Source organism: Pogoniulus pusillus, chromosome 1 (assembly GCF_015220805.1).
Source record: "Pogoniulus pusillus isolate bPogPus1 chromosome 1, bPogPus1.pri, whole genome shotgun sequence".
Lineage (NCBI taxonomy): Eukaryota > Metazoa > Chordata > Aves > Piciformes > Lybiidae > Pogoniulus > Pogoniulus pusillus.
In genome coordinates, this window is record NC_087264.1 from 1,794,491 (window position 1) to 1,819,876 (window position 25,386).

General features: G+C 54.1%; 1 protein-coding gene across 1 annotated transcript; it reads right to left on the minus strand.

Annotated features, from left to right (window-relative positions):
- Window positions 1-995: 995 nt before the first annotated feature.
- ATG14 (autophagy related 14) lies at window positions 996-24,897 on the minus strand. The gene is made up of 10 exons (XM_064147834.1): window positions 24,668-24,897; window positions 16,444-16,506; window positions 16,261-16,303; window positions 15,769-15,850; window positions 11,723-11,960; window positions 10,292-10,521; window positions 9,714-9,831; window positions 7,366-7,456; window positions 7,180-7,265; window positions 996-1,587 (listed from the first exon to the last, which is right to left on the minus strand). Exons 1-10 carry the CDS (start codon window positions 24,895-24,897, stop codon window positions 1,278-1,280), a joined length of 1,491 nt encoding a protein of 496 aa, XP_064003904.1. The 3' UTR covers window positions 996-1,277.
- Window positions 24,898-25,386: the final 489 nt, after the last annotated feature.

The window sequence follows — 25,386 nt, forward strand, 5'->3', positions numbered from 1 at the left end:
CCCTCTGCTGGCACCGCAGCGCAGCACACGCCCTTCTGCAAGCCTGCCAGCCAGCCCTGCTGTCAGCCCTCCTGCAGCCGAGGGAAATCAGCTCCTTGGCATTCAGCAAACCAGGAGGAAAAAAATAAACCCACCAGAAACAGAAACTAGAGGATGGGGTTCAGGGAGTCACAGCAGCTGGGGTTGGAATGGACCTTCAGACCATCATCCAGCTCCAACCCCCCTGCCACGGGGAGGGACACCTTCCGCTAGAGCAGGCTGCACAAGCCCTCATCCAACCTGGCCTTGAGCACCTCCAGGGCAGGAGGCTGAAAACAGGTGTAGTGTAGACAGGGTGGGACTAGGTTAAAAGTAGCCTGAAATGAGGTTTCTGCTAATGCTCAGAAGTGGCAAGGTGGTGTGGGAACCGATGGACATTATTGCGGCAACGCGATCCTGTTACAGCACTGGAGGTGCGCCTGGCTAAGAGGACGTTCCAGTGTTTCTTTGGTGTGTGTGTGTGAGACAACCCAGAGCCCAAGAGCCTGTGTGCTTTGGGCAGCACAACAGGGAACCTGGAGACTACCTACCAGCGGAAGCAGCATGGCACAAGCCAGTTTCCCCACAGCAAAACCGGGTCAAGATTCACAACCAAACCCTAAACCAAGAGCGAATCTGCTGCGTGACTTCCCGTCCGCGCCGACTCTTTGTATTAAAAAGATGGCAACAGAGATTAGAAAACACGTTAAAAACGCAGAATTCTCAGGTCCTGGGGTGAAAAACAAAAGTAGAAATAGGCATTTTTGCATTATGCAGGACAAGGTTTAAAACACACACAAAAGAAGAAACCCTGTTAAGGAGTTAAGAAAACGTGGGCTGCATTTGCGCCAGCGTCCGGGCCGCGCGCTCGGCAGCCTTCCCTCTGCGCTCGTCCGGATCCAAACACTCCAAAAGCTCTTTCCTTCTTCAGGAAGCAGAGCTGGAGGCTGCTGGAGGCTGCTGGAGGCTGCTGGAGGCTGCTGGAGGCTGCTGGAGGCTGCTGGGTCCTTGCTCTCTGCAGCCAGAAGCAGGGCACCGAGTGCCAGGGCGGGATCCTCCGGGAGAAGGGAGCTAGCTAATGTACAAACCGGCACTGCCGCAGTCACCTCGGGCAAAGGAGAAGGGTTCTCTGGTTCACAAAACACAAGTCTGACCTTTGCTTTGTTCCAGGCACTACTCACTGAATATGTGAAGGTTTACTACAGCGTTGTCGGGGAGGGACTCCTTGCAGAGGTGCTGCGAGCCTTCTCCCGCGCCGCTCAGCGGTGTCCGGTGTATGCCTTCAGCCAGGAGGTGACGGAGGCAGCGGCAGAGGAGATCATTCCGCCGGCGCTGCTGCTGCTGGCGATGGGCTGGGACGCCTGCGTGCTCTGGCTCTGCAGCATCTCCGCCTGCTGGGAGGGGATGTCGCAGAACCTGGGGCTCGGCAGGTTCTCCCAGTCCGTGCCCAGGTCTGTCTCTTCGTCGCTGACGTGCTCGTCTCCGCTCTCGTCTGTCTCCCCAGCAGCACTGGGATCCACGAACTCCATGGAGTCCTCAAGGTCAGCACTGATCTCAAAAGGCCCAGACCTGTAAATCACAGAACGGTTTTGGCTGGACAGGACCTTCAAGATCACCTAGCTCCAACCCTTCTGCCACAGGCAGGAACACCTTCGACCAGACCGAGTTGCTTGAGGCCTCATCCAACTCAGCCCTGAACAACCTCCGGGGAGGGGGCACAGTCTCAAGTTGTGCCAGGGTAGGTCTAGGCTGGATGTTAGGAGGAAGTTCTTCACAGAGAGATTGGCATTGGAATGGGCTGCCCAGGGAGGTGGTGGAGGCACCGTCCCTGGGGGTGTTGAAGCCAAGGCTGGCTGGGGCACTTAGTACCATGGTCTGGTTGATTGGCCAGGGCTGGGTGCTAGGTTGGACTGGATGAGCTTGGAGCTCTCTTCCAACCTGGCTGATTCTGTGATTCTATGGAATAGGTTGCCCGGGGAAGTTGTGGCTGCCTCCTGCCTGGGGATGTTGAAGGCCAGGCTGGATGAGGCCTTGAGCAGCTGAGTCTAGCTGAGACTTGTCCCTGCCCATGTGGGGAGGTTGGAGAAGATGATCTTTTTGATTGAAGCCTTGAGCAACCTGTTTTAGTGGGAGGTGTCCCATGGCAGGGGGTTGGAACTGGATGGTCCTGGAGGTCCCTTCTAACCTAAGCCATCCTATGAACATCCAGAGGGCAGAGAACGTGGACCCAAAGCTGTCAGCCCACCAGCGACAACTGCCCCTGTGCTGGTATGAGCCCTGAGCATGCTGCAGCACCCTGCTCCCTCATGCCGACAGCAGCGGAGTTCAGAGCCCTCCCTGGTTATCAGCCGGCAGGGAGCAGCTCGCTGGGAGCACTGCGCCGTGAGAGGGCGAGGCGAGAGCAGGCAGCCAGGGAAGCCACCGCTGCCCTCCGGCCCGGCAGCAGCAGCGCCAGAGCGGTCCTGCTCTGCCCGCGGGACCAGCACACACACAGCAAGCCTGCGACAACAGCTGCCAGCCCGGGGGAACCGCAGCTGGATGTGCAGCAGCTTTTGCTTTCAAAGGCGAGCCCTAACCAGGTCCGGACATCTGCAGCTCTGCCAGCCAAGGGAAGGTGAAGGCTGCAGAGCTGGGCTGGCACAGCTCACCGGTGGAGACATCCCATGGCAGCATTCCACCCTGACCATCGTCTCAAGGCTCTTCAGTACTGTGAGGCTGGTCACACACACACACCCTGGGGCAGGGTGCCCAGTGAGGCTGGTCACACACACACACCCTGGGGCAGGGTGCCCAGTGAGGCTGGTCACACACACACACACACACACCCAGGGGCAGGGTGCCCAGTGAGGCTGGTCACACACACACACACATACAGCCCCTGGGGCAGGGCGCCCAGTGAGGCTGGTCACACACATATACACCCCCAGGGGCAGGGTGCCCAGTGAGGCTGGTCACACACACATACAGCCCCAGGGGCAGGGTGCCCAGTGAGGCTGGTCACACACACATACAGCCCCAGGGGCAGGGTGCCCAGTGAGGCTGGTCACACACACACACACAGGGGCAGGGTGCCCAGTGAGGCTGGTCACACACACACACCCAGGGGCAGAGTGCCCAGTGAGGCTGGTCACACACACACACAGAGCCCCTGGGGCAGGGTGCCCAGTGAGGCTGGTCACACACACACACAGAGCCCCTGGGGCAGGGTGCCCTGTGAGGCTGGTCACACACACACACACACACACAGCCCCTGGGGCAGGGTGCCCAGTGAGGCTGGTCACACACACACACACCCAGGGGCAGGGTGCCCAGTGAGGCTGTGGAGCCTGTGCTGCAGGCAGATGGCTGCATCCACTGGTCCCCAGTAACAAGTCCTAGTTGGCTTTGCTCAGAGTGGGGTGAAGGGATGGACCTCCAGAGGTCCTGGCTGAACATCAGGGCCGGCTGTGACACAGCAAGGGTGATGCTTTCCAACCACCAAGAGGGGAGGGTTAGAGCAGGGAATGAACAAAGAATTTCTTCATGCTGAGGGTGGTGAAAGCGTGGCCCAGGCTGCCCAGAGAGGTGGCAGCTGCCGCATGCCTGGAAACATTCCAGGTCAGGCTGGATGAGGCTCCGAGCAGCCTGCTCTAGCTGCAGAGGTCCCGCTGCAAAGGGGTTGGGCTCCATGACCTCTAAACGTCCCTTCCGACCTAAGGCGTTTTGCAGGCGCCTGACAGGCAGCTGCGCCTGTTCCCCGCGGCCACCGCCAGGCGGCAGCAGCGCTCGCAGCCGCCCCCGGGCAGGGGCAGGCAGCTGCAGGGCGCCGAGAGCCGCGGCCAGAGCCGGCGCCAGGGCAGAGCCCCGCAGCCAGCACGGAGGGACCTCGAGGGACCACCCAACCCCCTGCCAAAGCAGGGTCACTCACAGCAGGGTGCCCAGAGTCACAGCGTCCAGGTGCGTCTGGAATCTCCCCAGAGCAGGACTTGTAGAATCAGCCAGGATGGAAGAGACCCCCGAGATCATCTGGTCCGACCCAGCACCCAGCCCTGGCCAGCCCAAAATCCAGCCCAAAAGCCTGGCTGGGGCACTCAGTGCATGGTCTGGCTGATTGGCCACAGCTGGGTGCTAGGCTGGGCTGGATGAGCTTGGAGCTCTCTTCCAGCCTGGCTGATTCTGTGAATCACCCAGACCATGGCACTAAGTGCCCCAGCCAGGCTTGGCTTCAACACCTCCAGCCACAGAGACTCCACCACCTCCCTGGGCAGCCCATTCCAATGCCAATCACTCTCTCTGCCAGGAACTTCCTAACAACATCCAGCCTAGACCTGCCCTGGCACAGCTTGAGGCTGTGTCCCCTTCTCCTCTTGCTGCTTGCCTGGCAGCAGAGCCCAACCCCACCTGGCTACAGCCTCCCTGCAGGCAGCTGCAGACAGCAATGAGCTCTGCCCTGAGCCTCCTCTGCTGCAGGCTGCACACCCCCAGCTCCCTCAGCCTCTCCTCACAGGGCTGTGCTCCAGGCCCCTCCTCAGCCTTGCTGCCCTTCTCTCAACACATCCCAGCACCTCAGCATCTCTCTTGAATTGAGGAGCCCAGAACTGGACACAGTTTTGGGTTCCTCACATCATCCAACCCCCTGCTAAAGCAGGGTCCCTCACAGCAGGTTGCCCAGGATTTACGATGTCCAGGTGGGTCTGGAATCTCTCCAGAGGAGGAGACTACAACTTCTCCAGGCAAAGCCCCTGCTCAAGGTTTCCAGCACACTTACAGCAGAGAAGTTTTCCCTCCTGTTCAGATGGAACCTCCTAGGTTCCAGTTTGTGCCCACTGCCCCTTGGCCTGTCCCTGGGCACCACTGAAAAGCAATGTCACTGCCAAAGTTCATTCCATAGCACAAAGTCACTCAGTGAACAGGAACAAAACCTGAACAGTGGTCAAGAGAGCTTCTTCAGCCCTCGAGGGAGAAGCAGCCTGGAGCAGTGATTTAGCATGGAAAACTGTAATCCAGACAATTAATGCTTGGCACAACGACCTCAATCTGGCAATAGCAGCTGACAGAGGAGACTGGGGCAGCTCTGGGTATCTAAAGGAAAAGAAAGATTGGTAGTTGCTGCAAAGTCCAGACAGCTGAGACATCAAAGGCTCCTCTTTCCTAATCCACAAAGGAATGGGAGCGTTGCCTTCTGGCAAAGCATTCTGCTTAACAAGGCAACGTAAGAAGAGAGTCATCAGGTTTAAGGCCAGAAGGGACCATGAGATCATCTCACTGACCTCCTCCATAACAAAGGCCATTACATTCCACCTGCTCACCCTGTCCTGGGCCCAGTAACTTCTGCCTGATGAAAACATCCATTACAGCCTTGACAGGGTGAGGTGAGGGAAGAGAGAACCCCCACCCTCCTTCTCAGGGGTAATTAGGTAAATTCAACTCAGGTCAGCCCAGCTCAGGCTCTCCTTCCACTGGTGTCTGTAAGGCCAGTCAGTAGCCTGTGTTTTGTCTCTAGCAAGCTGCTGGAACGGAGTCACCTCTCAGGCTCACCTCTAGTGACAATTTCACAGAGAATCCCAGCATGGTGTGGGTTGGAAGGTGCCTCTAGAGATCAGCCACTCTAGGGTCAGCCACAGCAGCTTGCCCAGGATCAGTGTCCAGGCAGGATTGCAATCTAGAGAGGCAGACTCCACAACCTCTCGGGCAACCTTACAGCAAGGAAACCTGGATTCAGCTTTGTGCCTGTTCCCTCCTGTCCTATCCCTGGGCACCACTGGAAAGAGTCTGGCCCCATATCCTCTTACCCTCTACGATACTGATTGGCATTGAGAAGATCCCCTCTCAGTCTCCTCTTCCGCAAGCTAAACAGCAGAAGAGCTGCCCCTTCCTCCTCACAGAGATGCTCCAGGCCCCTCAGCATCTTTGCAGCCTCTACTGGAAGGAGTCCAGTAGTTCCCTGTCTCTCTTGAGTTGTGCATCCTAGAACCAGACCCAGAACTCCAGATGTGGCCTCACTAGGGCCACTAAAGGGGTAGGAGAACCTCCCAAACTAAACTGTGCCTGTCACTGGAACGTGTGAAGGAATCTGGGGGTACTGGAGGACAGTGAGCTGAAGCTGAGGCAGCAGTGCCCAGGTGGGCAGCAGAGCCAATGGCATCCTGGGCTGTCTCAGGAGCAGTGTGGGCAGCACTCTTCTGCCCCTGTGCTCAGCACTGCTCAGGCCACACCTGGAGTGCTGTGTCCAGTTCTGGGCTCTTCCATTCAAGAGAGATGTTGAGGTGCTGGAAGGTGTTGAGAGAAGGGCAGCAAGGCTGGGGAGGGGCCTGGAGCAGAGCCCTGTGAGGAGAGGCTGAGGGAGCTGGGGGTGTGCAGCCTGCAGCAGAGGAGGCTCAGGGCAGAGCTCATTGCTGTCTACAACTACCTGCAGGGAGGCTGTAGCCAGGTGGGGTTGGGCTCTGCTGCCAGGCAAGCAGCAGCAGAACAAGGGGACACAGCCTCAATTTTTGCCAGGGGAGGTCTAGGCTGGATGTGAGGAGGAAGTTCCTAGCAGAGAGAGTGATTGGCATTGGAATGGGCTGCCCAGGGAGGTGGTGGAGTCTGTGTGGCTGGAGGTGTTGAAGCCAAGCCTGGCTGGGGCACTTAGTGCCATGGTCTGGTTGCTTGGCCAGGGCTGGGTGCTAGGTTGGACTGGATGAGCTTGGAGCTCTCTTCTGCTGCCTCATCTTCAGCTACTCTCTACCAGCACCCCCAGCTCCCTTTCTCTCTGGCTTCCAGGGAAGGGACATCCACAACTCCTCTGGGCAACCTATTCCAGAGTCTCAAAACCCTTGTACTGTATTACTTCCTAAGATCAGGTCTAAACCTACTCTCCCTCAGCTTAAAACCATATGTGCTGCTGTTTGCTGGAGGGAAGGTGTTCCTGCTTCTGAGTGTAGGAGAAACATGCCCATCACCAGCTACAAAGCCCCTGGCTGAGCATACAGACATCTCTGGAGTCCCATTTCCTACTCAGGGCAACCTTTCTCTATTCTCTTAGGTTTTGTTCTTTTAACTACTTCGATTTCTGATGTGCTGAGGACTTATCTGTAGGCACAGCAAAAGAGAAGAACTTCTCCCATAAGTAGCAAGAAAACTGCACAGCTTCAAAAAGGGATTCAGTCAGTGAGAGGTGAGTTGAGATGCTGCTTTTCTTACCTGCCCAAGTTCTCAGTGTCTGGGCTGACCAGGTACATAAGGTTCCTGAGGGTATGCAGTGGGTGCAACAGGTCTAAATTCACATGCTGCCACAGGGAAGGGAAGGAAACAAAGCCAAGATCAGTCACTGGAGGAAACTGGTATCTTAAAAGCTACTTCATGAACCCAAACATGCATCCCCCCTACCTGAGAGAAGCAAAGATGAAGGATATTAGCATTCAGCTTCTTCACTGCCCGTGTGAACCTGTGTCTGCTGAGGTTCTCTCCACAGAACTCACTGTGGAAACATCAAACACAAACAGATGTAGTGAGGGAAAAAGCAAAATGCTGTGAAAATAAACCAGCATTCCCTGCCCTGGCTTCCTAACCCATCCCAGAGTCAATACCTTGTGCAGCAAACACTTGTGTGAACTCCACAGCCAGTTTTAGAGGGCTCAGAAGATTAATTTTTCACCCAGCAAGACTGTGAGCATTTCATCAGTGAGCAATGCTGGAGAGAAGTCTGTCCTCTGCTACAAGTGGGGCTGTGCAGGCTGGAGCAGAGGAGGCTCCCAGGGGACCTTCCTGTGGCCTTCCAGGATCTGAAGGGGGCTACAAAACAGCTGGGGAGGGACTTTTGAGGCTGTGAGGGAGTGCCAGGAGTGGGGGGAATGGAGCAAAGCTGGAGGTGGGGAGATTCAGAGATGTGAGGAGGAAGTTGTTGAGCATGAGAGTGGTGAGAGGCTGGACTGGGTTGCCCAGGGAGGGGGTTGAGGCCCCATGGCTGGAGGTGTTTGAGGCCAGGCTGGCTGAGGCTGTGTGCAGCCTGCTCTAGGGTAGGGTGTCCCTGGGCATGGCAGGGGGGTTGGAACTGGCTGCTCCTTGTGCTCCCTTCCAGCCCTGACTGATTTTGTGATTCCCTGCTTGCCTTGGCCTCGCTGGTTTTAACAGGACTGATGATATAAACTGCACGACACTCCAAGATTCTCTGTCCAAACTGCTTCAGCTCTCATTTTAAACCTTGCATCACTTTCTGCTCCCAAGTTATCCCTTCTCAGAAGGCTGAGCACCACAAATAACGGCATAAAAAAACCCTGCAGAGTCTCTACACAACTTCTGTGCCCTCCCTTTGGCAAACACTGTTTTAACCACATTGAATCATAGACTCAGCCAGGTTGGAAGAGACCTCCAAGCTCATCCAATCCAACCTAGCACCCAGCCCTGGCCAACCAACCAGACCATGGCACTAAGTGCCTCATCCAGGCTTGGCTTCAACACCTCCAGGTACAGAGACTCCACCACCTCCCTGGGCAGCCCATTCCAATGCCAATCACTCTCTCTGCCAACAACTTCCTCCTCACATCCAGCCTAGACCTCCCCTGATACAACTTTTGAGGCTGTGTCCCCTTAGTTCTGTTGCTGCTTGCCTGGCAGCAGAGCCCAACCCCACCTGGCTACAGCCTCCCTGCAGGCAGCAATGAGCTCTGCCCTGAGCCTCCTCTGCTGCAGGCTGCACACCCCCAGCTCCCTCAGCCTCTCCTCACAGGGCTCTGCTCCAGGCCCCTCCCCAGCCTTGCTGCCCTTCTCCAAACACCTTCCAGCACCTCAACATCTCTCTTGAATTGAGGAGCCCAGAACTGGACCCAGCACTCAAGGTGTGTCCTGAGCAGTGCTGAGCACAGGGGCAGAAGAACCTCCCTTGTCCTGCTGCCCACACTGCTCCTGAGCCAGCCCAGGATGCCATTGGCTCTGCTGCCCACCTGGGCACTGCTGCCTCAGCTTCAGCTCCTCTCTCCCAGCACCCCCAGCTCCCTCTCTGCCTGCCTGCTCTCAGCCACTCTGTCCCCAGCCTGTAGTGCTGCTTGGGGCTGTTGTGGCCAAAGTGCAGACCCCTGCACTTCATCTCAGCAGCATGCTTGCATTCCCTGGAATACTGCTCAGGTCTACAGCTCCAGCTCCCTCAGTACTTCTGTACAGATCCCATCTGTTCCATGTAGACATTAAAACCCATTCCCCCCCCATCACAAGAGGGGTTTTACACAGCACACTCCCAGATGTCTGGCAGCCAGGTATGTTCCCCAGTTGTCTTTTATCCCAAGGAGAATTACACTGCTGGCATGCCAAATTATAAAAGGCCTTGTTCTCCAGCACTTAACATAGTGGAGTTATTCAAGATGACTAAGACCTGCCAAATTGGGCTGGGATTTTGTGAAGCACAGCAGAGTCTCATAAACTCAAAGTGCTTTTCAATGAACTGTCATATTTAATTTCCAATTTGAGGGTGTTGAATGTGCCAATTAACAAAGCTCTTGCACTCGACTCTGCTGGTTGGGCTACACTCTCAGGAGGGAAAAAAAAAGAGGAGGGAGAGACTGTTAACTGTGGTCTAAAATCCTTCCATCCCTCCACAAGTTAACAGCCCAAAGCTTCCCAAGCCATCAGCCACCACCATAAAAGCCCTTCCAACTCATGACTTTGCCCTGCAAACCAAACTGCACTAAAACCAGTCAAAACTGGTCACTGATTCAGCCCCTCAGAGGCTCGCATCCACTTGCCTGTTGCAGAGCTTCTTGGGAAGGTTGACATCAAGTATGAGAGACAAAGTGTTAACAAGCTGAGTTGCATAGCACAAGGCAGCACTGATGGTATAAGCAGGGTTGTTATGTTCTGTGTCTGAAAGAAATGGAAACATCCTATGAGAGTCTTCCTTCAGATGAAGCCTCAGTGGGAGTGATAATGTGCTCCTCAAGTCTGCTCTGGAAAATGGCATTTGGAAGTACTGAGAACAGCCTGAATCCAGCAATCATTTACAGTGAGACCTGTCAGAAGCTGGTAGAAAATAGTAATTCTTGGAATTCCTCTTAAAATGGCACCGTGTGAACCATGTCAAAACTGTGACTAATTAACTTGATCTCCCTGCTACCACCAGGCTGTGTCCCAGGGAGCATTCCCTGCAAAGGAGGATTTAATTGGACTAATCTCCATACTGCTACTTATTTCTGACTGCAGTTTGTCTGGGTGACAACCAATGGACTGGACTACTGCTCCCCAGTAGTCCAGTCCCCTTCTGCTGGCATGCAAGCTCTATGGCTTCCAGAGTATTCCAGGTGCCTACCCACATACTGCTCCTTACCTGGTCCTTGTGTAGTCTTCTTCTCTTCCACCCAGTTGTAATATGCTGAGTAGTCTCCATTATTAGGAAGGGTTATCCAAGGACCTGTGATACTGATGCTGGTGTCCCCATTATGATCATCACACACCCATCTCCCAGAGAGGTAAGTGGTTCTCCTGGCTTCTGCAAGCTTGCTCACAGTGCTAGAGGTCATGGCATTGTCACTCTCAGAAGACACATCTGCAGGATCTCTGGAGCAGCCAAAGAGGAACAGAGTGGTTTCAGAGAAGCTTTAAAACCACAGTCAGAGGTGCACTTGGAAGGCACACAGCCAGATTCCAGAGAGAGAAAAATGCCCATAGAAACACTCCTGGCAGAACTCCTTACTCCCAAAACTTCTTCCCTTTGTTCTGGGGCTTGTGATTACCTCTCTCCAGAAAATGCACCATGGGGCACATAGCTCAGATGTCTTGGGCTGGAGGAGGTTAGCACCTCCAGACTCCTCTCTCTGGGACTTCTGCTTTTCAGTCATATGCTGTGCCTTTGAGAAACACCTCCTCCTTCCCAAGGAAGCTAAGGCAGCCAGAGTGGCTAGCTTAGACTTCCATGACTCACTGCTGGGGAAGGTGTGGGAGCAGAGGGCTGCTGTGAGTGACCCTGCCTCAGCAGGCGTTTGGACTAATTCATTCAAGTTTGGGGAGGGCTTTTTGGGCTGTCAGGGAGTGCCAGCACTAGAGGCAATAGAGCAAAGCTGGAGATGGGGAGGTTCAGATTGGATGCAAGAAGGAAGTTGTTGAGCATGAGAGTGGTGAGAGGCTGGAATGGGTTGCCCAGGGAGGTGGTTGAGGTCCCATGGCTGGAGGTGTTTAAGGGCAGGCTGATCTGGGGTAGGGTGTCCCTGGGCATGGCAGGGGGGTTGGAACTGGCTGCCTCTTGTGGTCTCTTCCAGCCCTGACTAATTATATGAATCATAGAAGCAGGCAGGTTGGAAGAGACCTCCAAGCTCAGCCAGCCCAACCTAGCACCCAGCCCTGGCCAACCAACCAGACCATGGCACTAAGTGCCCCAGCCAGGCTTGGCTTCAACACCTCCAGCCACACAGACTCCACCACCTCCCTGGGCAGCCCATTCCAATGCCAATCACTCTCTCTGCGAACAACTTCCTCCTAACATCCAGCTTAGACCTCCCCTGGCACAAGTTGAGACTGTATCCCCAGAGAAGCCTCCCAACCCCCACCCCCGTGGTTCTGTGTTTACAGTTGAGCACAAGGAGTCCAAAAGGACAAGCCCTCTGTACCATGAACATCTCCACTGCTGCAGACACCCAAGGGCAAACCTGACAGGGTTCCTGAGCAACCTGATCTCCCTGGGGATACCCCAGAGAGGGGGTGGACGAGATGACTTTTGTGGGGCCCTTCCAAAGTGCCACACCCCACAATCCTATGATGCTACCTTGTGCTTGTCTTCACTTCTTCAATGGGAAATATGACTGAGGTGAGCTCCAGGATGTGCATCCGCCGCAGGCTGGCCAGGTGCTCATATTGGCCTCTCAGCTCAGAGGCTTTCTTCTCCACCAAGTCCCCCAGCTTGCGGTTGTGCCTCTGGATCTTCTCCTTCTTCTCCTGGTGCCGCTGAGCCCGGCGGTAGTGCTTCTGGTTCTCCTCTTTGACCCTCAGGAGCCCTTCGGCGTCTGTGGAAACAGCAGCAGCTGTTAGCCCTGGGAGACGGAGCGGGGAGCTGCTCAGAGTGAGCATCAGAACAGCACTGACAATGTTTCCAAGAGCCACAAGTAATAATGACAAAATCATCATTGGGAATTACTATAATTTAAAATATAATAAGTATTACATAAGAAAATATTATAGATAATAAAAATATTATATTTTATATAAATACTAAATATTACAGAACCATAGAATCAAGCAGGCTGGAAGAGAGCTCCAAGCTCAGCCAGTCCAACCTAGCACCCAGCCCTGGCCAAGCAACCAGACCATGGCACTAAGTGCCCCAGCCAGGCTTGGCTGCAACACCTCCAGCCACAGAGACTCCACCACCTCCCTGGGCAGCCCATTCCAATGCCAATCACTCTCTCTGACAACAACTTCCTAACAACATCCAGCCTAGACCTCCCCCAGCACAACTTTCAACTCTGTCCTCTTGTTCTGTTGCTGCTTATACATATATTTATAATAGATTTATATAATAATAATATGTTATATTATAATAGCTATAACATAATTATTATTGTAATATTATAATCAATAATAACAATAATGATGATGACAATATGAGTCCAGCATCAGTAAGTTTGCAGATGACACCAAGCTAGGAGCAGCTGTGGAGCTGTTGGAGGACAGCAGAGCCCTGCAGAGGGACCTGGCCAGGCTGCATGGGTGGGCAGAGGCCAAGGGGATGAGACTGAACAAGGCCAAGGGCAGGGTTCTGCACTTGGGCCATAACAACCCCAAGCAGCACTACAGGCTGGGGCCAGAGTGGCTGAGAGCAGGAAGGCAGAGAAGGAGCTGGGGGTGCTGGGAGAGAGGAGCTGAAGCTGAGGCAGCAGTGCCCAGGTGGGCAGCAGAGCCAATGGCATCCTGGGCTGGCTCAGGAGTAGTGTGGGCAGCAGGACAAGGGAGGTTCTTGTGCCCCTGTGCTCAGCACTGCTCAGGCCACACCTTGAGTGCTGCACTTGAGTGCAATTCTGAGTTCCTGAATTCAAGAGAGATGTTGAGGTGCTGGAAGGTGTTTGGAGAAGGGCAGCAAGGCTGGGGAGGGGCCTGGAGCACAGCCCTGTGAGGAGAGGCTGAGGGAGCTGGGGGTGTGCAGCCTGCAGCAGAGGAGGCTCAGGGCAGAGCTCATTGCTGTCTACAGCTGCCTGCAGGGAGGCTGTAGCCAGGTGGGGTTGGGCTCTGCTGACAGCCAAGCAGCAACAGAACAAGGGGACACAGCCTCAAAGCTGTGCCAGGGCAGGTCTAGGCTGGATGTGAGGAGGAAGTTCCTGGCAGAGAGAATGATTGGCATTGGAATAGGCTGCCCAGGGAGGTGGTGGAGTCTCTGTGGCTGGAGGTGTTGAAGCCAAGCCTGGCTGGGGCACTTAGTGCCATGGTCTGGTTGCTTGGCCAGGGCTGGGTGCTAGGTTGGGCTGGATGAGCTTGGAGCTCTCTTCCAACCTGCTTGATTGTAAGATTTATAGAGAACAGGACCTACAGCAGCTTGAAACACAACCCCTGCTAAACCTTTAGCCTTTTCATCTGCTCAGTGGTAGCCCTTTCTTAATCTTCCCTGAAGGACCTCCAAAGAGACTGCAATTGGCATTAATATTCCCCTGTCCCTTCCTCAGCTACTTTTGGGCTTGGAGCAGAAAAGCCAAGACTTCACAGTTTTAATTAAACTGTGATGAGGTAATCCCTATGACAGAAATAGCTCTGACTGCACAGGTTTGCATGGGGTTGGCCAGAAAGGCATGCATTGCTTGCAGCCAAAAATCAAGTGCAGATAGCATCTCCACTCAGCGCTTCTGGCACCACTGGTGCTATTAACAGAAGCTGTTTGGGCTTTGCACTCATGGATGTGCTCTTCAAGCACTCGGATCACAACAGTGCAGACTTCTTGTCACCACAGGGGACACTGACTATCTGCCTTCCCAGTCACAAAGTGAGATGAGATTGTGTGCTGCATCTGCCTGAGTTTTACTTTACGCGTCAGGCGTGCTGGGGCTTGGAAAAGATCTTTCCAGAGCATCTGCTGAGTCTCCTACAAAGTAATTGACTGCAGTAATGCTTCCACAAACAGATGCTCTACAGCCAGTGAGTTAACCACCTCTATCTTTCACATTCTGCCCCTGTGCTCAGCACTGCTCAGGCCACACCTGGAGTGCTGTGTCCAGCTCTGGGCTCCTCCATTGCAGAGAGATGTTGAGGTGCTGGAAGGTGTCCGGAGAAGGGCAGCAAGGCTGGGGAGAGGCCTGGAACACAAACCCTATGAGGAGGGGCTGAGGGAGCTGGGGGTGTGCAGCCTGCAGCAGAGGAGTTTCAGGGCAGAGCTCATTGCTGTCTGCAGCTCCCTGCAGGGAGGCTGTAGCCAGGTGGGGTTGGGCTCTGCTGCCAGGCAAGCAGCACCAGAAGAAGGGGACACAGCCTCAAGCTGTGCCAGAGGCAGTGATTTTATGAGACCTGCTGTCATAGTTGATCTGAAGTTTTATTTCTTTGCCTGACAGAAAGGCTGCAGATAGATCATAGAATCAGTCAGGGTTGGAAGGGACCACAAGGATCAGCCAGTTCCAGCTCCCCTGCCATGCCCAGGGACACCCTACCCTAGAGCAGGATATGTATATATAGATATATTCTTATATAAGACTGGATGAGGCACTTAGTGCCATGGTCTGGTTGACTGGCCAGGGCTGGGTGCTAGGTTGGGCTGGATGAGCTTGGAGGTCTCTTCCAACCTGGTTGATTCTATGATAAAAATACCTTCCTGATTCAATCAATATGCTCCTGAAGAGGCTTCCTATTTCTCCTTTGCATGTAGGTTGTAAAGAGTACTGCATATTCTCTCCTGAAAATGACCCTGCAAATCCCTCACGTGTAAAAACTGTGATGGCTTTCAAAACTCATGCCAGGGAATGGTAGCAACTCACCAGGCTGTGCCATATTTGAAGTGGCACTACAGGAGAGCTGGAGAGGGACTCTGTAGAAAGGCATATAGTGACAGCATAAGGGCAATGGTTTCAAACTGGAGCAAGCTGCCTGATCTAGGGTAGGGTCTCCCTGCCCATGGCAGAGGGGTTGGAACTAAATGATCCTTGTGGCCCCTTCCAATCCTTACTGATTCTGTGATTCTAAACTCGATTTAGTTGAATGATTAGGAAGAAATTCTTCCCTGTGAGGCACTGGAACAGTTTGCCCAGAGAACATATGGAGGCTCCAAGCCTGGAAGCATTCAAAGCCAGGTTGGGTGGGGCCTTGAGCAACCTGGTTGAGTAGGAAGTGTTCCTACCCATGGCAGGGGTTTGCAACTAGCAGATCTTAAAGATCCCTTCCAACCCATTCTATGACTCTGTATTTCAGTGACAATTGCTCAAACAGCATTTTAGGGTTTCTGGACAGGTGTGGGTTAAAATTCATCAGTGACATAAAACTCTTAACAGCTGCAGAGCTGTTTGCTCCTCTTTATCAAGAGGAAGTGATCAGAAACACTACACTGAATAAAGCTCTCTCTAGGGACAAAGCCAGAGTCACAGGCTGCTAAGCATTTACTCTGAAAGCTGTTGCAAAATGATCTCCATCCAGCTGAATAATGTCTCTTGTTTGCTAATTAAAACCCCAGCAGAAGGAGGCTGAGACCCACTCACGGATTTGCCTTCAAGTGGATTTAAGAAGTGATGGTTTGGCAATTCACCACTTATACAAACTTAACAGTCACATCCAAGAAGCAGCAATTGATTTTTCACTCTGAGGCAGGGAGGTTTCCACATCACAGAAGCACAAAGCATTACTCACATCTTGTCATTTCATCATTTTCTTTGCAAATGGTTTGCTTCAGCTGCTCGATCCTCATCTTGCAGGACATGATTTTCCATCTCTGGAAAAAAAAAGAGCATTCAGGCAACTCCAGGGCACAAACTGCTTCAAAACCCACACTGGTGATTAACAACAAAGCCAGCAGCTTCAGTGCAAAAGTAGAAGGATGTTCTTAACTGGATCAGGCCAGCAAATAAATATTTCATGCACCTTTTTGTGCACAGAAGGATGCCACAAACAAACCCAGTGCTTACTGTGAAGTCAATCAAAAGGAGTTATTGAACAACTCTCCAGGAGGAAATGAAAAGTAGATGGTTTGGAGCACTCTGCTTGCAGAGCCGATTTCAGTTCTGCTTAGCAGGGGCTTTTTGGAAACGCAATACAATGCCCTCCAGGTAAACTGTAACCTTAAACTCTGAGATCTAGGAATTCAGAGAGTGTGAAAACTGGGGGACACTTGGAACAACTCACCAGCTGATCAGTTATCTCCTTCCCCTCCATAGCCTTCAAAACACTAGAGGGAAAGAAGACAGGATTGAAAGTTTTATGACCATCCAGGCCAGGTTTGTCTCCAGCCACAGGCTGCTAGAGAGACTGATTTGAGATTTCCTGGGAGTTTTTGGGATTTGTTATCATTAAATAAATACAACTTACTGGTTCTGGAACTCTCTCTGTTTGTTTTTAAGATGCATCAGCCTTTCTTTCTTCTCTGAAAACCTGCAAGAGATGACATGGTTTTAATTGGCATAGCGCACAACACGATGCCATAAAGTTGTCAGCAATGAGAAAAGCATTTGAAGCCTGTGGGAGCCTCTAAACCTCAACTATCTGTCTTCTTCTTGAGAAAGAGGGGCTACATGGATAAAATCCTTGTAGAATTCCAGAGCATGAGTCTTGCAGGAATTGCAACAGAGCCTCTAAGCTGAGGGAACTCAGCTTGTGGCACCGGCAAACTCGTAAGCACATTGCTGGCTTTTTGTAGAACCAGAGAATCAGCCAGGTTGGAAGAGAGCTCCCAGCTCAGCCAGCCCAACCTAGCACCCAGCCCTGGCCAAGCAACCAGACCATGGCACTAAGTGCCCCAGCCAGGCTTGGCTGCAACACCTCCAGCCACAGAGACTCCACCACCTCCCTGAGCAGCCCATTCCAATGCCAATCACTCTCTCTGACAACAGCTTCCTAAGAACATCCAGCCTAGACCTCCCCTGGCACACCTCCAGACTGTGTCCCTTTCTTCTCTTGCTGCTTGCCTGGCAGCAGAGCCCAACCTCACCTCCAGCACCTCCACATCTCTCTTGAATGGAGGAGCCCAGAACTGGACACAGCACTCAAGGTGTGGCCTGAGCAGTGCTAAGCACAGGGACAGAAGAACCTCCCTTGTCCTGCTGCCCACACTGCTCCTGAGCCAGCCCAGGATGCCATTGGCTCTGCTGCCCACCTGGGCACTGCTGCCTCATCTTCAGCTACTATCTACCAGTACCCTCAGATCCTAGTTCAAATCCCCCTGCCATGCCCAGGGACACCCTACCCTAGAGCAGGCTGCACACAGCCTCAGCCAGCCTGGCCTCAAACACCTCCAGCCATGGGGCCTCAACCACCTCCCTGGGCAACCCACTCCAGCCTCTCACCACTCTCCTGCTCAACAACTTCCTCCTCACCTCCAGTCTCAATCTCCCCACCTCCAGCTTTGCTCCATTCCCCCCACTCCTGGCACTCCTTCACACCCTCAAAAGTCCCTCCCCAGCTTTTTTGGAGGTCCCTTCAGATGCTGGAAGGCCACAATAGGGTCACCTGGGAGCCTCCTCTGCTCCAGCCTGCACAGCCCCAACTCTTTCAGTCTGTACTCACAGCAGAGCTGCTGCAGCCTCTGAGCATCCTCCTGGCCCTGCTCTGGACACACTCCAGCATCTCCACATTCCTCTTGTCCTAGGAGCTCCAGAACTAGATGCAGTAATTGATTGATTTCCCTCTCGATGAAGATGAATTTACAGTTTCATCTTAAGAGAGGTCTCCCATTTGATGCAAACCCCACCAAGTCCTCTGTTTCAGGGCCATCTAAGCTTTATTTAGAAAGAATTCTGCAGTAAGCCTGTAGGATGGCATCTTCTGCCTCCCTCTGCTCAGCTCTGTGGGTTTGATTTCAAGTAGAACTTCAAAATGCTTCACTTCTTTCGTCACAGTGCAGAAATCAGAAAGCTCAGTGACTAACCTGGGGTTCAGAAAGTGAGTAATCACCCTTCCAGATGAGATTAGCATTGAAACAACACCAAAACTACTCGTTGCCACCTTTGTAGTCCTCTATAAATACCTGCCTTCCCACCCAAAACAAACCCAAAGCAGCCGTGGGTGCTTGGCAGGACAAGCCAGGCGTGAGGCAGAGGAATGTGGTACAACTGGAGCCTGCCTGCTCAGCCCAGCCTGTTCATTGTTTCTGTGTCTCCTCACCCCAGCAGGCAGCATGGAAATGACCAAAGTGCACTGCACCAGGCTGCTGTTTACCAAGGCAGTGTGCACCTACTGCACCCCTGACCTTTGGCTGCAGCCAAAAATAGCCCTGCCCAGAGACACCCCACTCGGCTGGCGCAGCGGGACGCAGACGTGGCACTTGGGCAAGCCCTGTTTGCAGAGCTGGATTAATGGGCACAGGGTCTGACTAAACACAATTACCCAAATGATGTCCATCCCATCAGCAAAAAAAAACAAACAGCTGAATGATCTGTCAAGCATCTGGGGCTAAATTAAGTTTCCCACTGGGGAGGGATGAGAGACATATTGGTGAAAGGCTGCAAGAGCTACAGCTCCCCAGGCGCTTCAGCAGCCATGGCAAACTGCTCCTGCAAGCTCCCTGGGCAGGTTTCTGCCAAGCAAACACTTCCATTTCTTTATATAGCTCTGAGTTTAATTGCATTGCATCATCTAACTCTTTTTTTCCCCTATATGTATATACATATGTCACAGAAGCAACCAGGTTGGAAGAGACCTCCAAGCTCATCATAGAATCAACCAGGTTGGAAGAGACCACCAAGATCATCCAGTCCAACCTATCACACAGCCCTAGCCAGTCAACCAGACCATGGCACTAAGTGCCTCATCCAGTCTTTTCTTGAAGACCCCCAGGGATGGTGGGGGTCTTTATATAGCTCTGAGTTTAATTGCATTGCATCATCTAACTCTTTTTTTCCCCTATATATATATATATATATATATATATATATATATATATATATATACATATGTCACAGAAGCAACCAGGTTGGAAGAGACCTCCAAGCTCATCATAGAATCAACCAGGTTGGAAGAGACCTCCAAGATCATCCAGTCCAACCTAGCACCCAGCCCCATCCAGTCAACCAGACCATGGCACTAAGTGCCCCAGCCAGATACATACCTATATATACATATCCTGCTCTAGGGTAGGGTGTCCCTGCCCATGGCAGGGGGGTTGGAACTAGATGATGCTTGTGGTCTCTTCCAACCCTGACTGATTCTATGATTTATCTGCAGCCTTTCTATCAGGCAAAGAAATAAAGCTTCAGATCAACTATGACAGCAACCCTCAGAAAATGCAAACTGGCTGCCAATGGCTCCATGGCCAAGCTCAGGTCAGTGACAAGCAGAGTCCCTCAGGGATCAGTCCTGGGACCAGTCTTGTTCAACATCTTTGTGGGTGCCATGGACAGAGGCACTGAGTGCAGCCTCAGCAGGTTTGCTGCCCACACCAAGCTGTGTGGTGCAGCAGCCAGGCTGGAGGGCAGGGATCCATCCAGAGGCACTGCACAGGCTGCAGAGGTGGGCACAAGCCAAGATCAGGAGGGTCAACAACACCAAGTACAAGGTCCTGCAGCTGGGCCAAGGTAATCTCAAGCACCAATGCAGGCTGGGCAGTGAGTGGCTGCAGAGAAGCCCTGAGGAGAGGGACTTGAGGGTACTGGTGGAGGAGAAGCTCAGCAGGAGCCAGCAGTGTGCACTTGCAGCCCAGAAAGCCAAGCAGAGCCTGGGCTGCAGCAGCAGCAGTGTGGGCAGCAGGGCCAGGGAGGGGATTCTCCCCTCTGCTCTGCTCTGCTGAGACCCCAGCTGGAGTACTATGACAGGCTGGAGTATACTCCTAGGAGCAAGAAATGCTCCAAGATGAAACCAGCACCAAGATGGCAGTTCAGCCTTTGAATGCACAACACATTAGTGATGAAAAGAAGAATGCCAGGGATTACTTTAGTGGAGGACTTCCGGACAACTCATCCTTAATTGTAGCCACACTTCAATGAGTAAGATGAACAGCTCCTCAGGCTCTCCCCCTCAGATATACAGGGTGTGATTTCTTCCCCCCCACCCCAGACATATGAACAACTTCCATGTTACTGTAGCTTTTATTTCAAACCAGCACAACAGCCTGGTGGGGAGAACACTGAGATAATTCTCCCTGCTACAACCTGAAATCATCTCTCTTCCTACCAGGGGAGCTCACAGAAAACTCTAAAGAGGAACCAGCACAGGACACAAGGCATAATGCTGTCTTTCCTTCTCACAAAGAGAGACCAACAATCCTTCCCCCAGTCTGCACAACTTCCAAGAGACAAACGGGAGGCCTGAGTGACCCCAGGCATTCCCACGTTCTGCACTTCTCACGCCACACCTAGGAGTGAGTCACGCAGAGAAGCCCTTGGCATGACCCAGGCAGCCTCATCCAGCATGAACCCTGGCAGCCTCATCCAGCCCCAGCCATAAGGCTGGGCTAAAATTAACCCAGGTACTACTAGAAGGCATAAACCAAACCAATAAATAAGGAGAGCAGTAAACAGGGCTTGAAACCCAGCCCCTGTCCCTGCGTGACTGTGCCACGGTGTGCGGTCAGCGCTGATCCACCCCCTCTACGCTGGCACTGCAAGAAACTGAAACACTGGGACAGGCTGCCAGGGAGGGGGAGCAAGCCTCATCCCTGGAAGTGTTTATGGCCAGGCTAGATGGGGCTCTGAGCAACTGGATCTAATGTGAGGTGTCCCTGCCCTTGGCAGAAGGGTTGGAACTAGATGATTTTTGAGGCCACAGAACCATAGAATCAAGCAGGCTGGGAGAGAGCTCCAAGCTCAGCCAGCCCAACCTAGCACCCAGCCCTGGCCAACCAACCAGACCATGGCACTAAGTGCCCCAGCCAGGCTTGGCTGCAACACCTCCAGCCACAGAGACTCCACCACCTCCCTGGGCAGCCCATTCCAATGCCAATCACTCTCTCTGACAACAACTTCCTAACAACATCCAGCCTAGACCTCCCCCAACACAACTTGAGACTGTGTCCCCTTGTTCTATTGCTGGTTGCCTGGGAGAAGAGGCCACCCCCCACCTGGCTACAGCCTCCCTTCAGGTAGTTGTAGACAGCAGACTGAATGCCAATGGATGTCATGCTCATGTGTTTCAGCAAAGTGGCTTAGGTTGCTCTTCTGGTAGCCATCACCAGATCACTGTTGATGGAAGGATGTTTCCTTAGAGCAGTAGGCACAAACTTCACAGGGAGAATGATTTGCCATTGGAATGGGCTGCCCAGGGAGGTGGTGGAGTCTGTGTGCCTGGAGGTGTTGAAGCCAAGCCTGGCTGGGGCACTTAGTGCCATGGTCTGGTTGACTGGCCAGGGCTGGGTGCTAGGTTGGGCTGGCTGAGCTTGGAGCTCTCTTCCAACCTGCTTGATTCTATGATACTGCTTGAATCTTTCTAGGCAACAGTGGAGTTTAAATGGGAAGGTCCAACAGCCTGCCAAGGTGACCAATGGTAGGGGCCACTACTTCCCTTGGCAGATGACTCCAATGTCTCACTGTTCTCATGGTGAAAAGTATCTTCTGGATGCCATTTGGAATCTCACCAGGAGGAAGTTGCACCCACTACCCTTCGTCTCTTCAATGTGCCTCCTTGTACAAAGGGATCCTCCATCGTCCTTCTAGCCACCCTTAATGTACTAGGACACAGTGATAAGTTCTCCTCTGAGCCTTCTCTTCTCAAGGCTGAGCAAAGCCAGTTCTCTCAGCCTCTCCTCCTATGGCAGGTGGCTGAAATTCCATCCCTGAAGGTATTCAGAAGATGAAGAGAAGTGGTTGAGGGACGTTTTTTAGCACCAGATTCGGCAGTAAGATAATGGTTGGACTTGACGACCTAAAAAGGTCTTTTCCAGTATGATTCCAAGAGCCTGTGAAACTTGTTAAGCCTCGGTTAATAGAGAATGACAGTTGCTCCACTGCAACAAAGGCTGCAGCTGAATGCCTGTAATTAAGCCTGATCTTCGGCTGAAATCCTAAGGCTATGAAAGGGGCAAGAGAAAAAACAGCTTTCCTTAAAAAACACCCCAAAGAACCTCTATTTTCCCCCATGAAAGCTGCAGATGAGTCTGAGCAGCCTCCCACAGAGAAGATTCCTGTCTATTGTAGAAAGACTAAACACAGTTTGTGGTTCCATGACACAGCTTTTCATGTCAAACAAAAACAGAAGAAGAGGAAGAGAACTCACCCAGAAACAGGCTAAGGTCTCAATTGTGCTGGTTTCATAGAACTAAGCAGGTTGGAAGAGAGCTCCAAGCTCAGCCAGCCCAACCTAGCACCCAGCCCTGGCCAAGCAACCAGACCATGGCACTAAGTGCCCCAGCCAGGCTTGGCTGCAACACCTCCAGCCACAGAGACTCCACCACCTCCCTGGGCAGCCCATTCCAATGCCAATCACTCTCTCTGCCAACAACTTCTTAACAACATCCAGCTTAGACCTGCCCTGGCACAGCTTCAGACTCTGTCCCCTTCTTCTGTTGCTGCTTGCCTGGCAGCAGAGACTAATAATTGATGATGATTAGGGCTATCACATTGGGTGCTTCTGTGCTCCACAACCTCCCTGGGCAACCTGTGCCAGCGTCTCTTCACCCTCAACCAGTGCCAAAGCAGAGAGAAATTGGAACTAGCTAATATTTACCATAGAATGGCTTAGGTTGGAAGGGACCTCAGAGCTCAGCCAGTTCCAACCCCACACCACAGGCAGGGACACCTTCCACTAGAACAGGTCACTCAAGGCCTCATCCAACTTGGCTTTGAACATCTCCAGGGAGGTTGTGGAGCACAGAAGCACCCAACGTGATCAAAGATCACGTTGGGTGCTTCTGTGCTCCACAACCTCCCTGGGCAACCTGTGCCAGTGTCTCAGCACCCTCAACCTGTGCCAGTGTCTCACCACCCTCACTGCAAAGAACCCTTCCCTAACATCCCATTTCAATCTCCCCTCTGCCACTCCAAACCCATTCCTCCTCATCCTGTCATTACAAGACCTTGTCCATAGTCCCTCCCCAGCCCTCCTGCAGGTCCCTTCCAGCCCAAACCAGTCAACGACCCAGAGAACACCACGTAACAAAAGGACATGTAACACACTGAGTGTGCAGTGCTTACACCATGGACTGTCCAGAGCTCCTGCCAACCACAGCTACACTTAAGTGAAAGATGGGATGTTGTATTTAATATTATTAATGATCACAGAACCATAGAATCAGTCAGGGCTGGAAGGGACCACAAGGAGCAGCCAGTTCCAACCCCCCTGCCATGCCCAGGGACACCCTACCCTAGAGCAGGCTGCACACAGCCTCAGCCAGCCTGGCCTCAAACACCTCCAGCCATGGGGCCTCAACCACCTCCCTGGGCAACCCAGTCCAGCCTCTCATCACCTTCCTGCTGAAGAGCTTCTTACTAACATCCAGTCTGAATCTATCCATTTCCAGCTTTGTTCCATTCCTTCCAGCCCTACCCCTACCTGACAGCCCAGCAAGTCCCTCCCCAGCTCTCTGGAAGGCCCCTTTAAAATACTGAGAGGCCACAACGGTCACCACTAACATCCCAGGCTCACAGATGTCAGGGGTGGGAAGGGACCCAAGGAGATCATCCACTCCAACCCCTCTGCCACAGCAGGACAATCCAATCTAGCTCAGGGCACACAGAACACATCCAGACAGGCCTGGAAAGGCTCCACAGAAGGAGACTCCACAACCTCTCTGGGCAGCCTGTGCCAGGGCTCTGGGACCCTTCCAGTCAAGAAGTTCCCCTTGTGTTGAGCTGGAACCTCCTGTGCTGCAGCTTACACCCATTGCTGCTTGTCCTATCCCAGGGAGCAGTGAGCAGAGCCTGTCCCCCACTCCTGACCCCCAGCCCCCTTATGAACATTGATCAAATCCCCTCTCAGTCTTCTCTCCTCCAGACTCTCAGCCCCAGGGCCCTCAGCCTCTCCTCACCAGGCAGTGCTCCTGTCCCCTCAGCACCCTCGCAGCCCCCCGCTGGAGCCCCTCTTAGCCATCACCACCAACCGGTACGGGACAGAGCTGCGCAAGGAGCGGCCCCGCGGTGGGGCCAGCAGCGACGGCACCGTCCCGGACAGGGCACCGCCGAGCCGCACGCCCGGGGGCAGCGGCGGGAGAGCGGAGGAGAGCGAACCGCACAGCACCGGCACCGCCGCCACCACCACCACCGCCGCACACCGCCGGTACCGGCACCGCCACCGCCACCACCGCCGGCATCGCCACCACCACCACCGCCGCACACCGCCGGTACCGGCACCGCCACCGCCACCACCGGCATCGCCACCACCACCGGTACCGGCATCGCCACCACCACCACCGCCGCACACCGCCGGCACCGGCATCGCCACCACCACCACCGCCGCACACCGCCGGTACCGGCATCGCCACCACCACCACCGCCGCACACCGCCGCCGGCACCGCACACCGGGGCCGCCGCCGCCGCCCCCCCCAGCACTCCCGGCCCATGAGCAGCGGGGGAGGGGCTGCCCAGCGCCCGCGGGCCGGGGCGGCTGTCCCAGCGACTACAGCAGGGGACGCAGAGCGTGTCCCGCTCCCACCCCCCGGGCCGCCGGTACCTCTCGGCATCGCGGCCGTCGAAGAAAACGAAGTCGCCGCTCTGCACGCACTTGGCGCAGGTAAGGCGGCGGCGGGTGGTGTTACAGAGCGGGCAGCGCTCCACCGCCACGTATAACCCCTCGGCGTCCTCCTCGGCGCCCCGCAGAGCCGCTCCGGGCCCGGGCCCGGCCCCGCCGCCAGCGCCGCCCTGCCCGCCGGGCTGCGGCCGCCTGCCGCTGGGAGACGCCATGATGGGCCCCGCGCCGCCGGTCACGTGGGGCTGCTTCCGGCCGGGGGCATTGTGGGAAGCGGCGGCGCGTGCGGGGCGCGGGAACGGGCACAGGGCACAGCGCACAGGGGACAGGGCACAGCGCACAGGGGACAGGGCACAGCGCACAGGAGACAGGGCACAGGGCACAGCGCCCGCCCGGCCGCCAGGGCTGCGGCCTCCACCCCCGCTCTGCCCGCAGAACTGACCGCGATGGAAGGGACTTCTCGCATCGTCGAGCCCAGCCTGGCCCCCAGCCCTTCTGATTAGCGACCCCATGGCACCCAGTGCCTCATGCAGCCTGTTCAACGCCTCCGGGCACAGAGACTCCACCACCTCCCTGGGCAGCCCATTCCAATGCCAATCACTCTCTCTGACAACAACTTCCTAACAACATCCAGCCTAGACCTGCCCTGGCACAGCTCCAGACTCTGTCCCCTTCTCCTCTTGCTGCTTGCCTGGCAGCAGAGC

Coding starts and splice junctions, on each gene's coding strand:
- ATG14 (XM_064147834.1), bottom strand. CDS start 24,897: ATGGCGTCTCCCAGCGGCAGGCGGCCGCAGCCCGGCGGGCAGGGCGGC. Junction 7,266..7,365: donor TTCATCTTTGCTTCTCTCAG/GTAGGGGGGATG, acceptor TCCCTGTGGCAG/CATGTGAATTTAGACCTGTT. Junction 1,588..7,179: donor GACACTGAGAACTTGGGCAG/GTAAGAAAAGCA, acceptor TGTGATTTACAG/GTCTGGGCCTTTTGAGATCA.